The sequence below is a fragment of the Sus scrofa genome, chromosome 2 (assembly GCF_054392235.1).
Source record: "Sus scrofa isolate SSC_HxYL_T2T_F1_AM1 chromosome 2, Sscrofa_HxYL_maternal_Yorkshire_Landrace_v2.0, whole genome shotgun sequence".
NCBI classification, from domain to species: Eukaryota; Metazoa; Chordata; class Mammalia; order Artiodactyla; family Suidae; genus Sus; species Sus scrofa.
This window is the reverse complement of record NC_139384.1, coordinates 79,137,534-79,154,150: the sequence shown is the minus strand read 5'-3', so window position 1 is coordinate 79,154,150 and position 16,617 is coordinate 79,137,534. Positions and strand designations below refer to the sequence as shown.

At 48.0% G+C, this 16,617-nt stretch overlaps 2 protein-coding genes and 1 long non-coding RNA gene across 8 annotated transcripts; 2 read left to right on the top strand and 1 right to left on the bottom strand.

Annotated features, from left to right (window-relative positions):
* Positions 1-1,064: 1,064 nt before the first annotated feature.
* On the bottom strand, positions 1,065-2,902 carry UBL5 (ubiquitin like 5). 3 transcript variants are annotated; one of them, XM_013987405.3, is made up of 5 exons: positions 2,761-2,902; positions 2,435-2,501; positions 2,147-2,230; positions 1,949-1,986; positions 1,065-1,221 (listed from the first exon to the last, which is right to left on the bottom strand). In XM_013987405.3, the coding sequence occupies exons 2-5, from the start codon at positions 2,488-2,490 to the stop codon at positions 1,178-1,180; spliced, it is 222 nt and encodes a 73-aa protein (XP_013842859.1). In that variant the 5' UTR covers positions 2,491-2,501; positions 2,761-2,902; the 3' UTR covers positions 1,065-1,177. The 3 variants fall into 3 exon arrangements, with proteins under 3 accessions (XP_013842859.1, XP_013842857.1, NP_001191045.1); XM_013987403.3 differs by having other exon boundaries at positions 2,842-2,902; NM_001204116.1 differs by lacking the exon at positions 2,761-2,902 and having other exon boundaries at positions 1,128-1,221; positions 2,435-2,494.
* An 84-nt stretch (positions 2,903-2,986) lies between these two features.
* On the top strand, positions 2,987-4,854 carry LOC146405491 (uncharacterized). The gene is made up of 2 exons (XR_014837576.1): positions 2,987-3,201; positions 3,414-4,854. It is a non-coding gene; the product is annotated as an uncharacterized LOC146405491 (long non-coding RNA).
* A 2,330-nt stretch (positions 4,855-7,184) lies between these two features.
* Positions 7,185-16,086, top strand: FBXL12 (F-box and leucine rich repeat protein 12). 4 transcript variants are annotated; one of them, XM_003123231.6, is made up of 3 exons: positions 7,185-7,509; positions 7,620-7,692; positions 14,603-16,086. In XM_003123231.6, exons 1-3 carry the CDS (start codon positions 7,406-7,408, stop codon positions 15,422-15,424), a joined length of 999 nt encoding a protein of 332 aa, XP_003123279.3. In that variant the 5' UTR covers positions 7,185-7,405; the 3' UTR covers positions 15,425-16,086. The 4 variants fall into 4 exon arrangements, with proteins under 4 accessions (XP_003123279.3, XP_013842874.1, XP_005654901.1 ...); XM_013987420.2 differs by having other exon boundaries at positions 7,620-7,726; XM_005654844.2 differs by lacking the exon at positions 7,620-7,692.
* The last annotated feature ends 531 nt before the right edge of the window (positions 16,087-16,617 follow it).

Genomic DNA, 16,617 nt, shown 5'->3' with positions numbered 1-16,617 from the left:
GGAGTGGCTCAGTGGTTAATGAATCTGACTAGGAACCATGAGGTTGCAGGTACAATCCCTGCTTTCTGCTTGGTGTAGGTCGCAGACACGGCTCTGATCCCGCGTTGCTGTGGCTCTGGCGTAGGCTGGCGGCAGCAACAGCTCGGATTAGACCCCTAGCCTGGGAACTTCGGTATGCCACGGGAGCGGCCCTTAAAAAAAAAAAAAGAGGCAAAAAAACCACTGAGCCGCAATAGGAACTCCCTAGGTGAAATTTTCAAGGGAGCTCCAGAATATGGCTTTGGGAAAAGACAGGGCCAAGCTTGACCCCAGGATCTGTGGCCAGGGTAATAGAAATGGAGTGTTAGATGTCCTGCCTACTCGCTCCAGAGGAAGAAGGATGGAGATGGCTAATACCACCAGGAATCCTGCTGTTTTAACTGCATTACCTCATTATCTCGAGATGGGATGCCTGGTTTTAGAGTAAGAAACCGACCACCAGAGAGGCTGATTCCCCAAATCCCACTACTAATGATGAAAATTCAGACTCAGTTGGTCTGACTCTTGAGGCTAGGTTCTTAGAATATATGCCACGCTGTTTCACTCTGTCCACTAGGATTTCATAAGTACCAGGAGATGTGGCTGCTTAACTATGCTTTATCTCATCTCCATAACACACCAAAGAAGTAAATACCATCATTTCCAATTTGGATAAGGCAATGAAGTTTAAGGGAGATTAAGTAACATGGTGCAGAGTCACAGCTGGTGGCAGAGGTGGGATTCCACCTATAGTCTGTCTGAATTCAAACCAGTATTCCTAACTACTGCACCTACTGTTCTTACTCAGAGGTTCCTCTATCTATTAGGATGCCAGTGATCCCAGGATTTCTTGACCTTCAGAAACATACGGCAAGCCCCAAAGCTCTGGTTTTCCAACTCAGGCTCCCAGCCCACTGGCTGACTCTTCACTGATCCAGTCAATCCTGAACTCTTACTGAGCAGCTAGTTACTGTGAAGATAGTGACAACCACATACCAACCCTCCCCTCAAGAGACAGCCCTCACTCAAAGATGACAACAATGAAGTAGCCTCTAAGTTTTTATTAACATGAGTTTTCAAAAACAAGCAGCCACACTATTGTGGGGGGTGAGGGTAGGAGAAGAGAGAAGGGCAAGGTAGGGGGGGAAGGAATTCTGCTTTATTGGTAATAAAGCTCCAGGTTCATCCCATCATGGATTTCATCTGAAGTAAATGAGTCAAGGAATCATCAGGGTGGGGTTGAACCCCCCCCACCCCTCCCATCTCTCACAGCTGGTAGCCACATTTTTGGACTAGGTCATTTTGATTTGAAAAGAATCCAAACTTTTAAATAAAAAGTACATGATCCTCTTGTACAACACATAAGCCTGAGTCTTACTCCACCGTGACTTCCTGCCCAACTAAGGTGGAACTCAGTAATAAATATTTTGACTGCAAACCCTCTTTTTTTTTTTTTTTTTTTTTTTGCCTTTTAGGGCCATACTTGCAGCATATGGAAGTTCCCAGGCTAGGGGTCGAATCAGAGCTGCAACTGCTGGCTTATGCCATAGCCACAGCAATAGCAACTCAGAATCTGACCTCGTCTGTGACCTACACCACAACTCAGGGCAAAATACTGGATCCTTAACCCACTCAGCGAGGCCAGGGATCAAACCCGTGTCTTCATGGATACCAGTCAGGTTCGTTACTGCTGAGCCATGATGGGAACTCCAAAGTGTCAAAGTCTTAGAAGCCATGTCAAAATACTTCACCAACCACCCTCCTGCCCCAACAAAATAATCACATGGCTCCCATTTTCTAAACACCATGTACCACATACTAAGTTAAATACATTATGTGCATAATCTCATATAGACTCCAGTCTATATATAGAACAAGGAGAACCAAGTCTGGGTATGAAAACCCTTCCTCAAGAAATCACAAAGGATACAGTCCCCCAGAGACACGTGGTCCTTAAAAATCGTGTACCTAAGGGATAAAAAGTTTTCAGAAAAAAACTTTAAAAAGGCTCTTCATTCTGGAGGCATGCTGAGGAGTTCTGCCTGAGCAAAGGGCTGGCTGCAGCACTCACCCACCCAAAGTCTCTGGCCAGCTCCTTTCCAGCTCCCATCTCCACCACTGTACTCACCACTTCTTCAATACGATCTTGTTCCAACGGGTGCCAGTTTGGGCTGCGATCAGCTTCTTAAGGTCCCCGATGGTGTCATCCGTACTGGGCACGAAGGAGTTAAGGAAAATGGAAGGGGGAGATAGAACGAGGAAGAGGGCATTCCAGGACCGAATGCACTCTGCCAGGATCCCACTCCCGTCCCCGCCTCCCAGGTTTAACTAGAATCACCCTACGGCACAGACTGAGCAGCCCGCCTCAAGCCAAGCACCCCCAGGAAACCACTGTCTCTTGGCCGCCAAAGGATACTTGCATTTAACGCGGACCTTCTTCCCCAGACGGTCGTTGCAAACAACCTCGATCATCCTGTCTGGAGCTACACAGGGTGGGGATGAGGAGGCAAGAGAATTTGGACTTCAGGGGTCTTCCAGGGTCCCAAGACCCCCAATTGTTGAGTCTTACATTCACGCCCCGCGCAATCCCCGACACTGAGGTCCTCCTGGGCCCCGAATCCTGTGTCCAAGGACTTCAGACTCCAGGCGACCGTGGAACCCAGGCAGCCAAACCTCCACCCCCCACTTGCCCCCCCGCCCTGGCCCCTTCCCGCTTCAGGTAGCCTGAAGGCCCCGCCTTGCCTCTCGCAGTCCCGCTGATCCACTATGGTCAAGTTCCATCAGCTTTCCCCGACTCCAGCCCTCTCCACCCGGCCCTCTCACCAAGAAACGCCTGGAACCAGCAGACGCCACAACCTCTTCGCTGGAAGGTAGAGCCTGGGACAGAGTCGACGCTAAGAACCGGAAGCGGAAGTGCTCGGCCGGAAGCCCTGGCCCTGGCTCCTCCCAGTGCCTGTCAACACTCCGCAGAGTTCGCCGCCTCCTGGGCGGGAAGTCGGTTCCCAGGAGCGGATTTGTGGTCCCAAGCCTGGGCAGGAGGACACCTGCAGACGGTGCACGGGGCCAAGTGAAGGTCGCAGCCCGTGCGGAGAAGGAACATGGAGAGTCAGAGGTCATGGACTGGCGCCCAGCCGATTGGATGCCGTTGGTTGAAAGCCCTTCACTGTGCCGAAACGCCGTCAGGTGTGGCATCTGCTGGGGAGGCCAGGGGCTCCTGAGGGACGTCCTGGGAAGGGGGGATGACCTCCTGTTCTTGAACCCGATGAAGCCTCTAACTGCAGCTTCAGGGCTACGGGGAGCTTAGGTCGAGTTCTGAGGCATCCGGTCCGCCCTCCTGCCTTCATTCAGGGTTTGGAAACGTTTTGCTCAGCCCTCCCCTCTGGCTATCTCGCCAGGGACATCTGGGGTGCAAACTAAAGCCAGCAAGCGAAGGAGCCTCCTGATCCTGGCCTGAATACTAGTATTTACCAGAATGAAGTTCCCATTGCACGCCAACCTGCAACACTGACAAGGAAGCTGGAAGCTGCACAAGCGCAAAATCTCCCAGGGCTGTTTCTCACGCCCTGCAGGGGGCACCTTGTACCAGATCCTAACCTTGCCTTTCGGATCCAGGGCTGGTGTGACACGGAACACCCCTCCCTAGATCCAGCCTGCCAGTAGACAGACCTAACCGTTGAACTGTACTTTCTCAGCTGACAGTATTCTCCTAGTTTGGAAAGCATAAAAGGATTCACTCTGAAAAGGGGCCTCCACTTCTGATTCAACCGGTACACTTTCTCAAATTGGGATGAGTTTAGGTGAAAGACATGAGATTCCATCCTGGGGAAAGGGCAGATGCTTGGTAACCTTGTCTGTGCTGCGCTGCCTTAAAGAATAAGTCTAAGAAATTCCACCTTGGTGTTCCCGTTGTGGTTCAGCGGTAACGATATTAACCGACTAGTTAGTATCCATGCGGACGCGGGTTTGATCCCTGGCCCTGATCAGTGGGTTAAAGATACAGGTGTTGCCATGAACGGTAGTGTAGGTCTCAGGCATGGCTAGGGAATGGTGTTGTTGAGACTGTGGCCGGCGCTGTAGCTCCAATTTGACCCTTAGCTTAGGAACTTCCATAAGTCGCACCTCAAACGCTAGAGTCCCAGGCCCTTCCTGCCTCAGAACTTTGACGTGTTATTCCTCTACTCCCTGCAGAATCCCTCTGAAAACCCCAACTTACGCGTTATTATTAAGCTGTGTCATCTCAGCACTTTCCTTCTCTGATTCTCATTTTCCTCATCTATGAAAGGGGATAGCAATTCCCACCCTAGGATTGCAGGAAGGATTGGTCTTGGCCCAGCCCCTGACGTCCTCTTGCAGAAGAACAGATGGAACAAGAGGAGAGATGGGAAGGTCAAGGATGAGCCTGAGGGAAATTTGGAAGGAGCACATCTTTGGATTCACATAGGAATACTAGGTCACGGAGTTCCCACTCTGGTGCAACGGGATCCACGGTGTCTCTGCCACGCCAGGACTCAGGTTTGATCCCGGGCCTGGCACAGTGGGTTAAAGGATCTGGCATTTTGGCAGGTGTGGCTGTAGGTCGCAACTGTAGCTGGGATCTGATCCCTGGCGCAGGAACTGCATATTCTGAGGGGAAGCCAAAAAAGAGAAAACAAAAACAAAACCAACAAAACAAAAAAACTAGGTCACACCAGCTGTTGATGGTGGTTACAGCTAGATGGTGGAATTGCTGGGTCTCATATTCCTCTTTTGGGCACTTTTGGTGTTTTCCCAGATTATCTACAATGAACATATGTTACTTTGTAATGAGGAGAAAAAAGTAAATGCATTTTTAACAAACACTGATTTCTCAGTGTTTGATTCAAAGTTGGCTCAAGCACAGGATCATGATACTAAGTTATGGGCTGGGGGAGGCTGAAAAGTAGTGAGGATCACTGCTGAAAGGGGAGGAAAATAAAGTCTGGGATTGTTGGGGGTTTGGGCCCCTCTGGAGGGAGGAATGGGGATCTACTGGGGGGCTGCCAACCCCAGCTGGACTAAGGCATCCTGAGGAAGTAGAGGGGGAGGACAATGGGAAGTCCCAGGACTAGGCTGCCACTGGGAGCCAGATGGGAGAGGGAGGTGCCTCAGGAGACAGGACACCTTATGTAAGAGACCTCTTTCCACATCCTGGTAATTATCATTTGGAACTTCCCATGAGGGGACTCAGTGGTCACGGAGGGGCCAGGTCAGCTCCATCCTCCTGTCTGGGAAACTGAAGGATCTGCTGACAGAGCTGCTCCTGGCTGGAGATAAATGCTTCCCAGGAGGGAGAGTTCTGGGTCATGACTCAGGGAGCAAACTGGGCAGGGCCTCTCTGTCTCTTGTTGCCTAAATTTCTGAGCCAGAGGAAGGAGCTTAGATGTGACAGTTCCTATCCCTCCACTCCTGTATGCTTGATGGGGCAGGAGATGATTCTTCTTTTCTTTTCTTTCTTTTTTGCTTTTTGGGGCTGCACCTGAGGCATATGGAAGTTCCCAGGCTAGGGCTTGAATTGGAGCTACAGCTGCTGGCCTAAACCACAGCTCACGTACACTGGATCCTTAACCCACTGATCAAAGCCAGGGATTGAACTTGAGTCCTTGTGGATACTAGCCAGGTTCGTTACTGCTGAGCCATGATGGGAACTCCCTCCACTGACTTTTTTTTTTTTCTTTCTTTCTTTTGATAGGCAAGTAATAGATTTATTAGGATAGGATGCTTGTGAGAGATGTAAGCAGGCAGGGAAGGGGGCTCTGCCCTGAGGATCTGGTAGGCTGCAGTTTTATCCTCTGGTTTTTTTTTTGTGTGTGTGTGTGTGTGTGTCTTTTTAGCTATCTCTTGGGCTGCTCCCGAGGCATATGGAGTTTCCCAGGCTAGGGGTCGAATCGGAGCTGTAGCCACCGGCCTACGCCAGAGCCACAGCAACGCGGGATCCAAGCCTCGTCTGCAACCTACACCACAGCTCATAGCAATGCCGGATCCTTAAACCAATGAGCAAGGGCAGGGACCGAACCCGCAACCTCATGGTTCCTAGTCGGATTTGTTAACCACTGCGCCACGACGGGAACTCCTTTGTTTTTTTTTTTTTTTTTTTTTTTTTTTTTTTTTTTTTTTTTACCTCGTTCTTTCTGACAATTTGAGATCCTAGAAGTGGGATGCTTGGTCTGACAGGGGCTACAATCTTATGTTGCCAAACTGTCTTCAAAGATTTTGCATCAATTCTGCCCCAACTGCTGTGGTTGAGAAAGTCTGTTTCCTCATATCAGAGCCAGTGTGGGTATTTTTTGGCTTCCTCATCTTTCTTAATCTGATAAGTGAATTCCATAGTGTTTTACTTTGAATTTATTTATGGATAAGTGTAAGCATACAGATTATTTAAGTTTTATTCAGGTACAGTTGGTATACCAAATTGCACACATTTAGCATGTACATCTTAATGAGTTTGCATTTCTTTTTGAAACAGTTTTCAGCATCTCCAATTTCTTGTGTGTATTAAAAACATTTATTGCCATTTGTTGAGTGTGATTTGGCAAAAGCTACTCAGAATTAAACTCCTCATGTCCTTTGACCCATAAGCACAGCTCCTGTTTATTTATCCTATAGAAATAAAAACATAGGAAGTATATTATATATATGTGTGTACATAAACCTGCATACGTATATACATACATACATATGTAACAGAATGCTTAGCTCCAATATTGTTTATGGTAATAGGTCTGGAAGCAACCGGAATACTCATCAATACGGGAATGCTTGAGTAAATTTCACTGCCTTTATGAATTGCAACTTATAAAAATGAGTGCTGTTTACGAGAAGGAAGTCAGTTCAGGTTCTGAGGAGAATCATTTGACACCATCAATAAAAACGAAAAATTCAACACTCCTTTTAACAAGCTATTTATAAACAAAACAAAAGCTATTTCACTCTTGCAAATTTACCCTCATGTACATGCATCACAAAGCTCTAAAGCTGAGACCTCTCTCTGCGGAGTCCTCTGCTCTCGGCTCTGCCCTCAATCCCGCCTTCAGGGCTTGTCACCGCCCCAGCCCCGCCTTCTGGGTTCGGCCCTCGTCCCGGCCTCGCCCCCAGAGTAAGGTTTCCCCCCCCTTAACCCCGCCCTTGGTTTGCGTCACCGCCTCAGCCCCGCCTTCCCGGCTTAGTCCCAGTTCTCAGCTGCATTTTTGGTTCGGCGTTCAGATCCTGTGCTGCTCTGGCTCCAGTGCCCAGCCACGTCCCCGCAAGAGGAAAGCTGAATCTCTGCTGGCTACCTGAAGCCGCGACCACCTCCGTGCCAGCACCCTCACTTCCCCCACCTCCTTGGTCGCCCTCAGAACGAGTCCCCGAGTCCCTCTGGACGGAAACGGAAATGCGTGTCGGCGGGATGATGGCGACTTTTGCCGACTTGCCGGACTCTGTCCTGTTGGAGATCTTCTCTTACCTCCCGGTCCGGGACCGGATCCGCATCTCCAGGTGCGGCCCCGCCCCGCGGGAGGGAGGGGCCGGGCGGGGGGCATGCTAGGAGGTGCAGACCTGGACCCCGCGGGGCCGTGGTCGTTCTAACGGCGGGTCCCCTCCCCCAGGGTCTGTCACCGCTGGAAGAGGCTGGTGGACGACCGGTGGCTGTGGCGACATGTCGACCTGACGCTCTACACGGTATGCGGGGCTGGCCGGGAAGGCCTGGGCCTCGGTAGGTTTAGCCTGACCTCAAGGACCACGCCTCCAACCCTTGTTTCGAGCGAGGCTCTCCCAGGTGCTCCCGGCTGCGCCGCCTGCTTGCTCAGCTGTGACCTCTGGGCCTCAATTTCTCCATCTCCAAAATAATGGGTATAACCAAGATCGTTTGGGGAAAGGGCTTATTGATGAGTTTTCACGGAAAAGTAATTTTTTGTAGTCAACTTATTTCCAGAAGTAATCTCCTGAAGAGTGCAATCACACCATTTCCACTTTCTTCCGTTGTTTTTTTTTGTTTGTTTGTTTGTTTGTTTTTTTTTGCCTTTTTGTCGTTTTGCCTTTTCTAGAGCCGCTCCTGCGGCACATGGAGGTTCTCAGGCTAGGGGTCCAACCGGAGCCGTAGCCTCCCGCCCACTCCAGAGCCACAGCAACGCCGGATCCGAGCCGCATCTGCGACCTACACCACGGCTCAGGGCAATGCTGGATCCCCAACCCACTGAGCAAGACCAGGGATTGAACCTGCAACCTCATGGTTCCTAGTCGGATTGTCAACCACTGAGCCACGACGGGAACTCCTGCATTTTATTTTTCTTTTTATTATGAACTATTTTAAATACAAATGGAAATGCATAGGGGATAATATCTGAAACCATGTACTCACCATCTAGATTTAACCTTTATTAACCTTTGCTTTATTTGCTGCAGATCTTGAGAAACATAAATGTTTATGTATACATATATACATACAACATTTACAGGTTATTTGTTGCACTTTTTGAAACCCTCCACTATTTTTTTTCTTTATTGGTGGTGTGCGGAAGTTCCCGGACCGTGGATGGAACCTGTACCCCACAGGAGCCACACAAACAACTACAGTGACAATGTTGGATCCTTAACTGCTGAGTCACAAGGGAATTCCATTTCTAGAGTTTAGATAACCCTATTCTATTTAGATAATGAAATGCTATTTTACCCCTAACCAGCTTTTCTTTTGTTTTTTTTATGGCTGCACCTGCAGCATATGGAAAATCCAGTCAGAGCTGCAGTTGCCGGCCTAAGCCACAGCCACTGCAACTTGGGATCTGAGATGCATTTAGCTCATGGCAACAGATGGATCTTTAACCCACTGAGTGAGGCCAGGGATCCTACTCTCATCCTCATAGATACCAGTTGGGTTTGTTTCTGCTGAGCCACAATGGGAACTACCCCCAACCAGCTTTATTCACACATTGCTTTTGAGATAACTGGGACTTGTAAATCTAATTCATTCCTTTTAACCACGCTTAAATGAATATACCACAATTTGTTTATCGACTTTGCTGTTGACAGATGGTTAGATTATTTCCTATTACAAACAGCTTTTTTTTTTTTTTTTTTGCTTTTTAGGGCCCCACTGGTGGCATATGGAAATTCCCAGGTTAGGGGTCGAATCAGAGCTGCAGCTGCCACCCTACCCCACAGCAACAGCAACATGTGATCCGAGCTGAGTCTGTGACCTACACCGCAACTCACAGCAATGCCAGATACCCAAACCACTGAATGAGGCCAGGGATTAAACCTGCATCCTCATGGACACTAGTTAGATTCATTTTGCTGCACCACAAGGGGAACTCCACAAACAGCTTTATAAGTTCACAAATTGTCTCTTTACTATGTATATGAATCACCTATGGGGATCTTGTTAAAATGCAGATTCTGATTCAGTGGCCTGGAGTAGGGCCTTAGGTTCTGAATTTCTCACAGCTCCCCAGGTGTTACTAATGCTGCTGGTTCTTGTTGCACAAGAATGTCCTTTTGTCTATCTTCTTGTGTCCAGGTACTATTTACTCTTAAACCTGGAAGAGCAGTTTCTAAGATGTAGGGTCCTTTATATTTTTTTGTTTTCAGTTTTTCATCTGCAATTCCAAAATCAAAAAGCCAGCAAAGTGAAAAGTTTTCTGTAAGCTTGGCACAAATTCATTTGATGGCAAAACCTTATGTGAATTAGTGTAAGGCTATTCTTGTCTTTTCTTTTTTTTTTTTTTTTTCTATTTCTTGGGCCGCTCCCGCGGCATATGGAGGTTCCCAGGCTAGGGGTCCAATCGGAGCTGTAGCTGCCGGCCTACGCCAGAGCCACAGCAACGCGAGATCCGAGCCGCGTCTGCAACCTACACCACAGCTCGCGGCAATTCCGGATCCTTAACCCACTGAGCAAGGGCAGGGACCGAACCCGCAACCTCATGGTTCCTAGTCAGATTCGTTAACCACTGCGCCACGACGGGAACTCCTTGTCTTTTCTCTTAACCTACATAGAATAAAAAGACATATTAAAGGATCAGGTTGCTATGGAGGTGCGGGTTTTGTTCCAGGCACAGTGGGTTAAAGGATCTGGCATTGCCAAAGCTATGGCTCGGATTCACTTCCTGGCCTGGGAACTTCCGTATTTCACAGGCGCAGCATTTAAAAAAGATCGTGTTATACTGAAAAATATTAATCTGATAATAAAGTGCTGCCCTTGACATTTGTACCATGTTAATTCTGAATTCTGAAATCTAACTGTCTCCAGGAGTTTTGGATAAGGTATCGTGGCCTTGTAGAGAAATTATTTTTATTGAAATCACCTTTTAAAAAATGATAATTTTTTTTTTACTATTTTATTATGAAAAATTTCAAACATATATAAAAGTTGAAAGAATAGTTCCTGTCATGGCTCAGTGGTAACGAACCTAACTAGTATCCATGAGGATGTGGATTCGATGCCTGGCCCTGCTCAGGTTAATGATCTAGTGCCTTGAGCTTCGGTGTAGGTCACAGATGAGGCTTGGATCCTGAATTGCTGTGGCTGTGGCTGTGGCATAGGCTGGAAGCTGCAGTTCCAGTTAGACCCCTAGCCTGGGAACTTCCATAGGCTGAGGGTAGGGTGTAGCCTTTAAAAGACCAAAAAAAAAAAAAAAAAGAATAGTACAAAGATCACGGAGTTGCCCACCATTAATATTCACCTTCATTTGTTTTTATCATCTGTTGATCCATCCATCCCTCTTTCCATCCATCAATCCATTTTACTTTTATTTTTAATTTTATTTGTTTATTTTTGGTTGCACACATGGCAGGTGGAAGTTCCTGGGCTAGGGATTGAACTCACGCCACAGCAGTAACCAGAACTACAGCAGTGACAACACCAGATCCTTAACCCACTGGGCCAGCAGGGAACTCCCCATTTTATTTTCTCTTCTTTTTTCTTTTTCTTTTTATGGCTGTACCCCAACATATGGAAGTTCCTGGGCCAGTTATCAGATTTGAGCTGTAGTTTCGACCTACTCCACAACTGCAGCAATGCAGAATCCTTAACACACTGCCTGGTGGGGATTGAACCTGCATCCCAGTGCTCCAGAGATGCAGCTGATTACGTTGGGCCACAGTGGGAACTCCACTTTACTTTTTAAAAAATTTAAAATTTTTTTGCTTTTTTTTTTGCCTCTTTTTTTTTGTCTTTTTAGGGCCCCACCGGCAGCACATGGCAGTTCCCAGGCTAGGGGTCTAATTGGAGCTGTAGCTGCCAGGCTACCTCAGAGCCACAGCAACGTGGGATCCTTAATCCACTGAGCAAGGCCAGGGATCGAACCCGAACCTGCAACCTCATGGTTCCTTGTCAGATTCATTTCTGCTGCACCACGACAGGAACTCCCAATTTTTTGCTTTTTAGGGCCACACCCGTGGCATATGGAATTTCCCAGGCTAAGGGTCACATTGGAACTGCTGCTGCCGGCCTACACCCCAGCCATAGTAACGCAGGATACAAGTTGTGTTTTCGACTTACATCACAGCTCAAGGACAATGCTGGATCCCTGACCCAATGAGCGAGGCCAGGGATGGAATCTGTATCCTCATGGATACTAGTTGGATTCATTTTCACTGCAACACAGGGGAAACGCCTCCATTTTATTTTTAAAATGCACTTCAAAATAAGTTGCAGACAGGAGTCCACTTTATCCCTAAACACTTTAGCACACATAATAGAGATTAACTAGAACGTTTGTTTTACATTTTTCTTTCTGAGGTACAATTTTTAAAAATCACAAATCATGAATAATTCTTGTAAAAAAGTTGACACATTGTAACAATGTATGGTGAAATGGATAAAGGATCAGGCATTGCAGCAGCTGCAGCCTAGGTTGCAGCTCTGGCTCAGATTTGATCCCTGGCTGGAGAACTTCATATGCCCTGGGGCAGCCAAAAAAGAAACCACCCCAAAAACCAAAATCAAAAAACCAAAGAATTAGTTTAAAAACATATTAAGTGGAGGGTGGGGGCAAAAAAATTCACACAAAAGATTCAAAATGTACAAAATAGTGAAAATTGGAAAGTAAAGTCTCTCTTTACCTCTGTCACCCAAGTCAACTTCTTCCCCAGGGAGGCAGCAGGTGCTCCTATAATCTTAAAAACAAAACGGGGGTGGGGTGGGGTGGGTATAAATTAGGAGTTAGGGATTAACATATACACACTGCTATATATATAAAATAGATAACCTATAAGAACCTACTGTATAGCACAAGAAACCTTATTCAATATCTTATAATTACTTTGAATGGAAAAGAATCTGAAAAATAATAGATTTTTTAATATGCATAACAGAATCACTTTGCTGTACACCCGGAACTAACACAACATTGTAAATCATACTTCAGTTAAAAAAATAAATAAAAGAGGGAATGAAATAAAACAAAACATACACATACATACACACTAAGGGGGAACAAAAACACAGATGCCAGTGGGTGTCCACATTTTAGTTTTCAGTGGAAACCACCAGATCGCATTACAAATTAGTGAGACCAAGTCCCAACCGCAGGACCAGATACCTGCTTTGCCACATCCTGGCCAATGTTTGATGTTATAAAACTTAAAGGATTTGCTCATTTGTCCTTTTACCAGTAAAGGTGATTCATTCTCTGGCTTTGTGACCATTTAAATTTTTTCCAAAAAAAAAAAAAAAAGAAATTGGAGTTCCCGTCATGGCTCAGTGGTTAACGAATCTGACTAGGAACCATGAGGTTGTGGGTTCGATCCCTGGCCTCGCTCAGTGGGTTAAGGATCCGGAATTGCCGTGAGCTGTGGTGTAGGTTGCAGACGCGGCTTGGATCCCGTGTTGCTGTGGCTCTGATTAGACCCCTAGCCTGGGAACCTCCATATGCCATGGGAGTGGCTCCAGAAAAGGCAAAAAGACGAAAAAAAAAAAAAAATTGAGTTCCCGTTGCGATGCAGTAGAAGGGAATCTGACTAGCATCCATGAGGACGCAGGTTTGATCCCTGGCCTCACTCAGTGGGTTAAGGATCCTGTGTTGCTGTGAGCTGTAGTGTATGTCACAGATGTGGCTCAGATCCTGAGTTGCTGTGGTTGTGATATAGGCCAGCAACTGCAGCTCTGATTTTACCCCTAGCCTGGGAACCTCCATATGTTTTAGGTGTGGCCCTAAAAAGGCAAAAAAAAAAAAGAAAAAAAAATTTCCCAGTGGTGGTTTCTACCCAGGTGAGTTACTTTTAGTGGACAATATTTCTAGTGAGTCCCTTTCCCTCCACCCACACTTGCAAGTCTAAATTTGATCAGGAAGATTTGATTCCTCTATCAAAAGTAATCAACAGATTTTATGGTATGCATTGTCTTTTTTTTTTTTAAAGGTAAAATGTATATATAGTGAAATGCACAGGATATCATTTAGTTATAGTTTGTTTTCTTTTGCTTTTTTTTAGGGCCACACCTGCAGCATATGGAAGTTCCCACACTAGGGATCAAATCAGAGCTGCAGCTGCTGGCCTACATCACAACCACAACAACTCGGGATCCGAGCCATGTCTGTGACCTACACCACAGCTCACGGCAACACCAGATCCTTGACCCAGTGAGTGGGGCCAGGGATCGAACCCACATCCTCATGGATACTAATCAGGTTCGTTCCTGCTGAGCCACAACGGAAACTCTATAGTTTGTTTTCTACTAAGTCTAACTTCCCAGGGTTAATTTTTGCAGCTTTCACTATTACCAGGCTGCTTTTTTGTTTGTTTGTTTGTTTTCCTTTTTTGGCAGCTCAGAAGCACATGGAAGTTCCCAGGCCAGGGGTCAGATCCGAGCTGCAGTTTTGACCTACTTACATCACAGCTGTGGCAATGCTGGATCTTTTACCCACTGTGCTGTCCTGGGGTCCTATGTCCTGGTGCTGAAGAGACGACGCTGATTCCCTTGAGCCACAGTGGGAACACCAATTTTTTTTTTTTTTTTAAACCTAGATCAAACTTACCCTGGACAGTTTTAGGCTTTCTCAGTTTTCTGTTGCTTATTTCTATGGGAATCATTAGAAGGAGATAAAAAATACTGCTGGGTCACTTGGCTTTCTTCCTTACTCCAGGAGGTAATGAGAATCCACTCTCTTTCTAGAGACAGATATGTTATGATATCTTTCTACCAATTTTTTTTCCCCCTTTTGGCTGTGCCCATGGCAAGGAAAAGTTCCTGGGCCAGCACTGGAACCGGCGTCACAACAGTAACCAGAGCCACAGCAGTGACAACGCCGGATGCTTAACTCTGCCAGGCTACCAGGGAACTCTATGCCAATGTTTTTTTATTCAAACCTAGAGGTCAGAATATTCCAGGCTGGAGTTCCCGTCATGGCTCAATGGTTAATGAATCCGACTAGGAACCATGAGGTTGCAGGTTCAATCCCTGGCCTTGCTCAGTGGGTTAAGGATCCAGCGTTGCCATGAGCTGTGGTGTGGGTCGCAAACGCAGCTCTGATCCCAAGTTGCTGTGTCTGTGGCGTAGGCCGGTGGCTACTGCTCTGACTGGACTGCTCTGACTGCTCTCAGGACTCCTAGCCTGAGAACCTCCAAATGCAGTTACCCCCATCTCTACCTCTTACAGATGCGGCCAAAAGTCATGTGGCATCTCCTTCGCCGGTACATGGCCTCCCGGCTCCATTCCCTGCGGATGGGTGGCTACCTGTTCTCAGGCTCCCAGGCTCCCCAGCTGTCCCCTGCCCTGATGAGAGCCCTGGGCCAGAAGTGCCCCAACCTGAAGCGCCTCTGCCTACATGTGGCCAACCTGAGCATGGTGCCCATCACCAGCCTACCCAGCACCCTGAGGACCCTGGAGTTGCACAGCTGTGAAATCTCCATGGCCTGGCTCCTGAAAGAGCAGGACCCTACGGTGCTGCCCCTGCTTGAGTGCATCGTGCTGGACCGCGTCCCCGCCTTCCGAGACGAGCACCTGCAGGGCCTGACGCGCTTCCGGGCCTTGCGCTCTCTAGTGCTAGGTGGCACCTACCGTGTGACCGAGACGGGGCTGGATATGGGCCTGCAGGAGCTGAGCTACCTGCAGAGGCTGGAAGTGCTGGGCTGCACCCTCTCGGCCGACAGCACCCTCCTGGCCATCAGCCGCCACCTCCGAGATGTGCGGAAGATCCGGCTGACCGTGAGGGGCCTCTCTGCCCCCGGCCTGGCGGTCCTGGAGGGCATGCCAGCCCTGGAGAGTCTCTGCCTGCTGGGGCCGCTCATCACCCCGGAAATGCCAACCCCGGCTGAAATTCTCTCCTCCTGCCTCACCATGCCCAAGCTCAGGGTCCTTGAGCTTCAGGGGCTAGGCTGGGAGGGTCAGGAGGCCGAGAAGATCCTGTGTAAGGGACTGCCCCACTGTATGGTCATCGTCAGGGCCTGCCCCAAAGAGTCCATGGACTGGTGGATGTGACTGCACTACCCTGTCCCTGGGACCCCTCTCAGCTTTTCTTAATGAGCCCCAGACCCTCTGAGTAGCACCTCGTGGTGGGCAGGTAATCAGGCTGGAGAGGCCTAAAAGCCACAGGTAGAGAGAACCCAGACCTTGGCACCCTCAGATCATTGGAATCATTTGCCAGCTGCGTGGCCTCTGTGACATCAGCCAGCCTCTCGGAGGCCCGGTCCTCACATCCAGAAATGAGGAAGACCATAGCTACCTCATGGTTATGTTGCTAAGCCTTACTCTTGATCAGCCTTGGGCTTTGAGGAGGCCCTCCATGAGGGGCTGTTCTCAGGAACAGGATGGATACAGAAGGGTGGCCTAGGAGTCAGGGAGGCCTGAGGGCCCAAGGCCCCTTAGGAAGCCTGAAAGGGCTGTCTATGCACAAGCACCCACACACTGACATACCATAGACATGCCGACATGCCACTGACACGCTGACACGCCATCGATAGAACTACACTTGCACACAGGAGACACGGAGACAAGGGAAGGTGCACCTCATGCTTTGATAATCAGAATGTTAATAATGGATCTAAGTTGTACTTTCTGTATTTTGTATTCAAACTTTTCCAAGTTTTCCCCGTTATATATTACTATGCTATTAAAGAAAAATAATTGTGTTTTTCAAAAAAGCTTTCAGTTTATTCATTCAACAAAGGTTTCTCAAGCCCCTGCTATTTTGCAGGAACTATTCTAGGTCTTGGGGCCACAGTAATGAACAAAATTCCACAAAGAAGGGAGAGTGATAAACAAGGGAAAAGCTGTGTGATAATAAGCCAGGGCCACGTGATGGAGGCATGTGCCTAGTTGAGTGGGCAGGGTGAGCCTGTCTGAGCCCTGACCTGAGAGGTGATGAGAAACCAGCCCTGAGAAGCCCTTGGGAAGACAGAAAAGGTAAAGGCCTAAGATGGGCATGAGCTTGGCATTTTCCAGGGACAAGAAGAAAGTCCAAAAGGGTGAGCAATAGAAAGTGAATCAGAGGAGTTCCCATTGTGGCTCAGCGGGTTAAGAATCCAACTAGTATCCATGAGGATGTGGGTTGGATCCCTGGCCTCTCTGAGTGGGTTTAAGGATCCGATGTTGCCACGAGCTGTAGAGTAGGTCAAAGATGTAGCTCGGGCTCTGGTGGTGCTATGGCTGTAGTATAGGCTGGTGGCTGCCAC

Coding starts and splice junctions, on each gene's coding strand:
- FBXL12 (XM_003123231.6), top strand. CDS start 7,406: ATGCGTGTCGGCGGGATGATGGCGACTTTTGCCGACTTGCCGGACTCT. Junction 7,510..7,619: donor GACCGGATCCGCATCTCCAG/GTGCGGCCCCGC, acceptor CCCCTCCCCCAG/GGTCTGTCACCGCTGGAAGA. Junction 7,693..14,602: donor TCGACCTGACGCTCTACACG/GTATGCGGGGCT, acceptor TACCTCTTACAG/ATGCGGCCAAAAGTCATGTG.
- UBL5 (XM_013987405.3), bottom strand. CDS start 2,490: ATGATCGAGGTTGTTTGCAACGACCGTCTGGGGAAGAAGGTCCGCGTT. Junction 1,987..2,146: donor AAGATCGTATTGAAGAAGTG/GTGAGTACAGTG, acceptor TTTATCCCTTAG/GTACACGATTTTTAAGGACC. Junction 1,222..1,948: donor CCACGTGTCTCTGGGGGACT/GTATCCTTTGTG, acceptor CATTTACTTCAG/ATGAAATCCATGATGGGATG.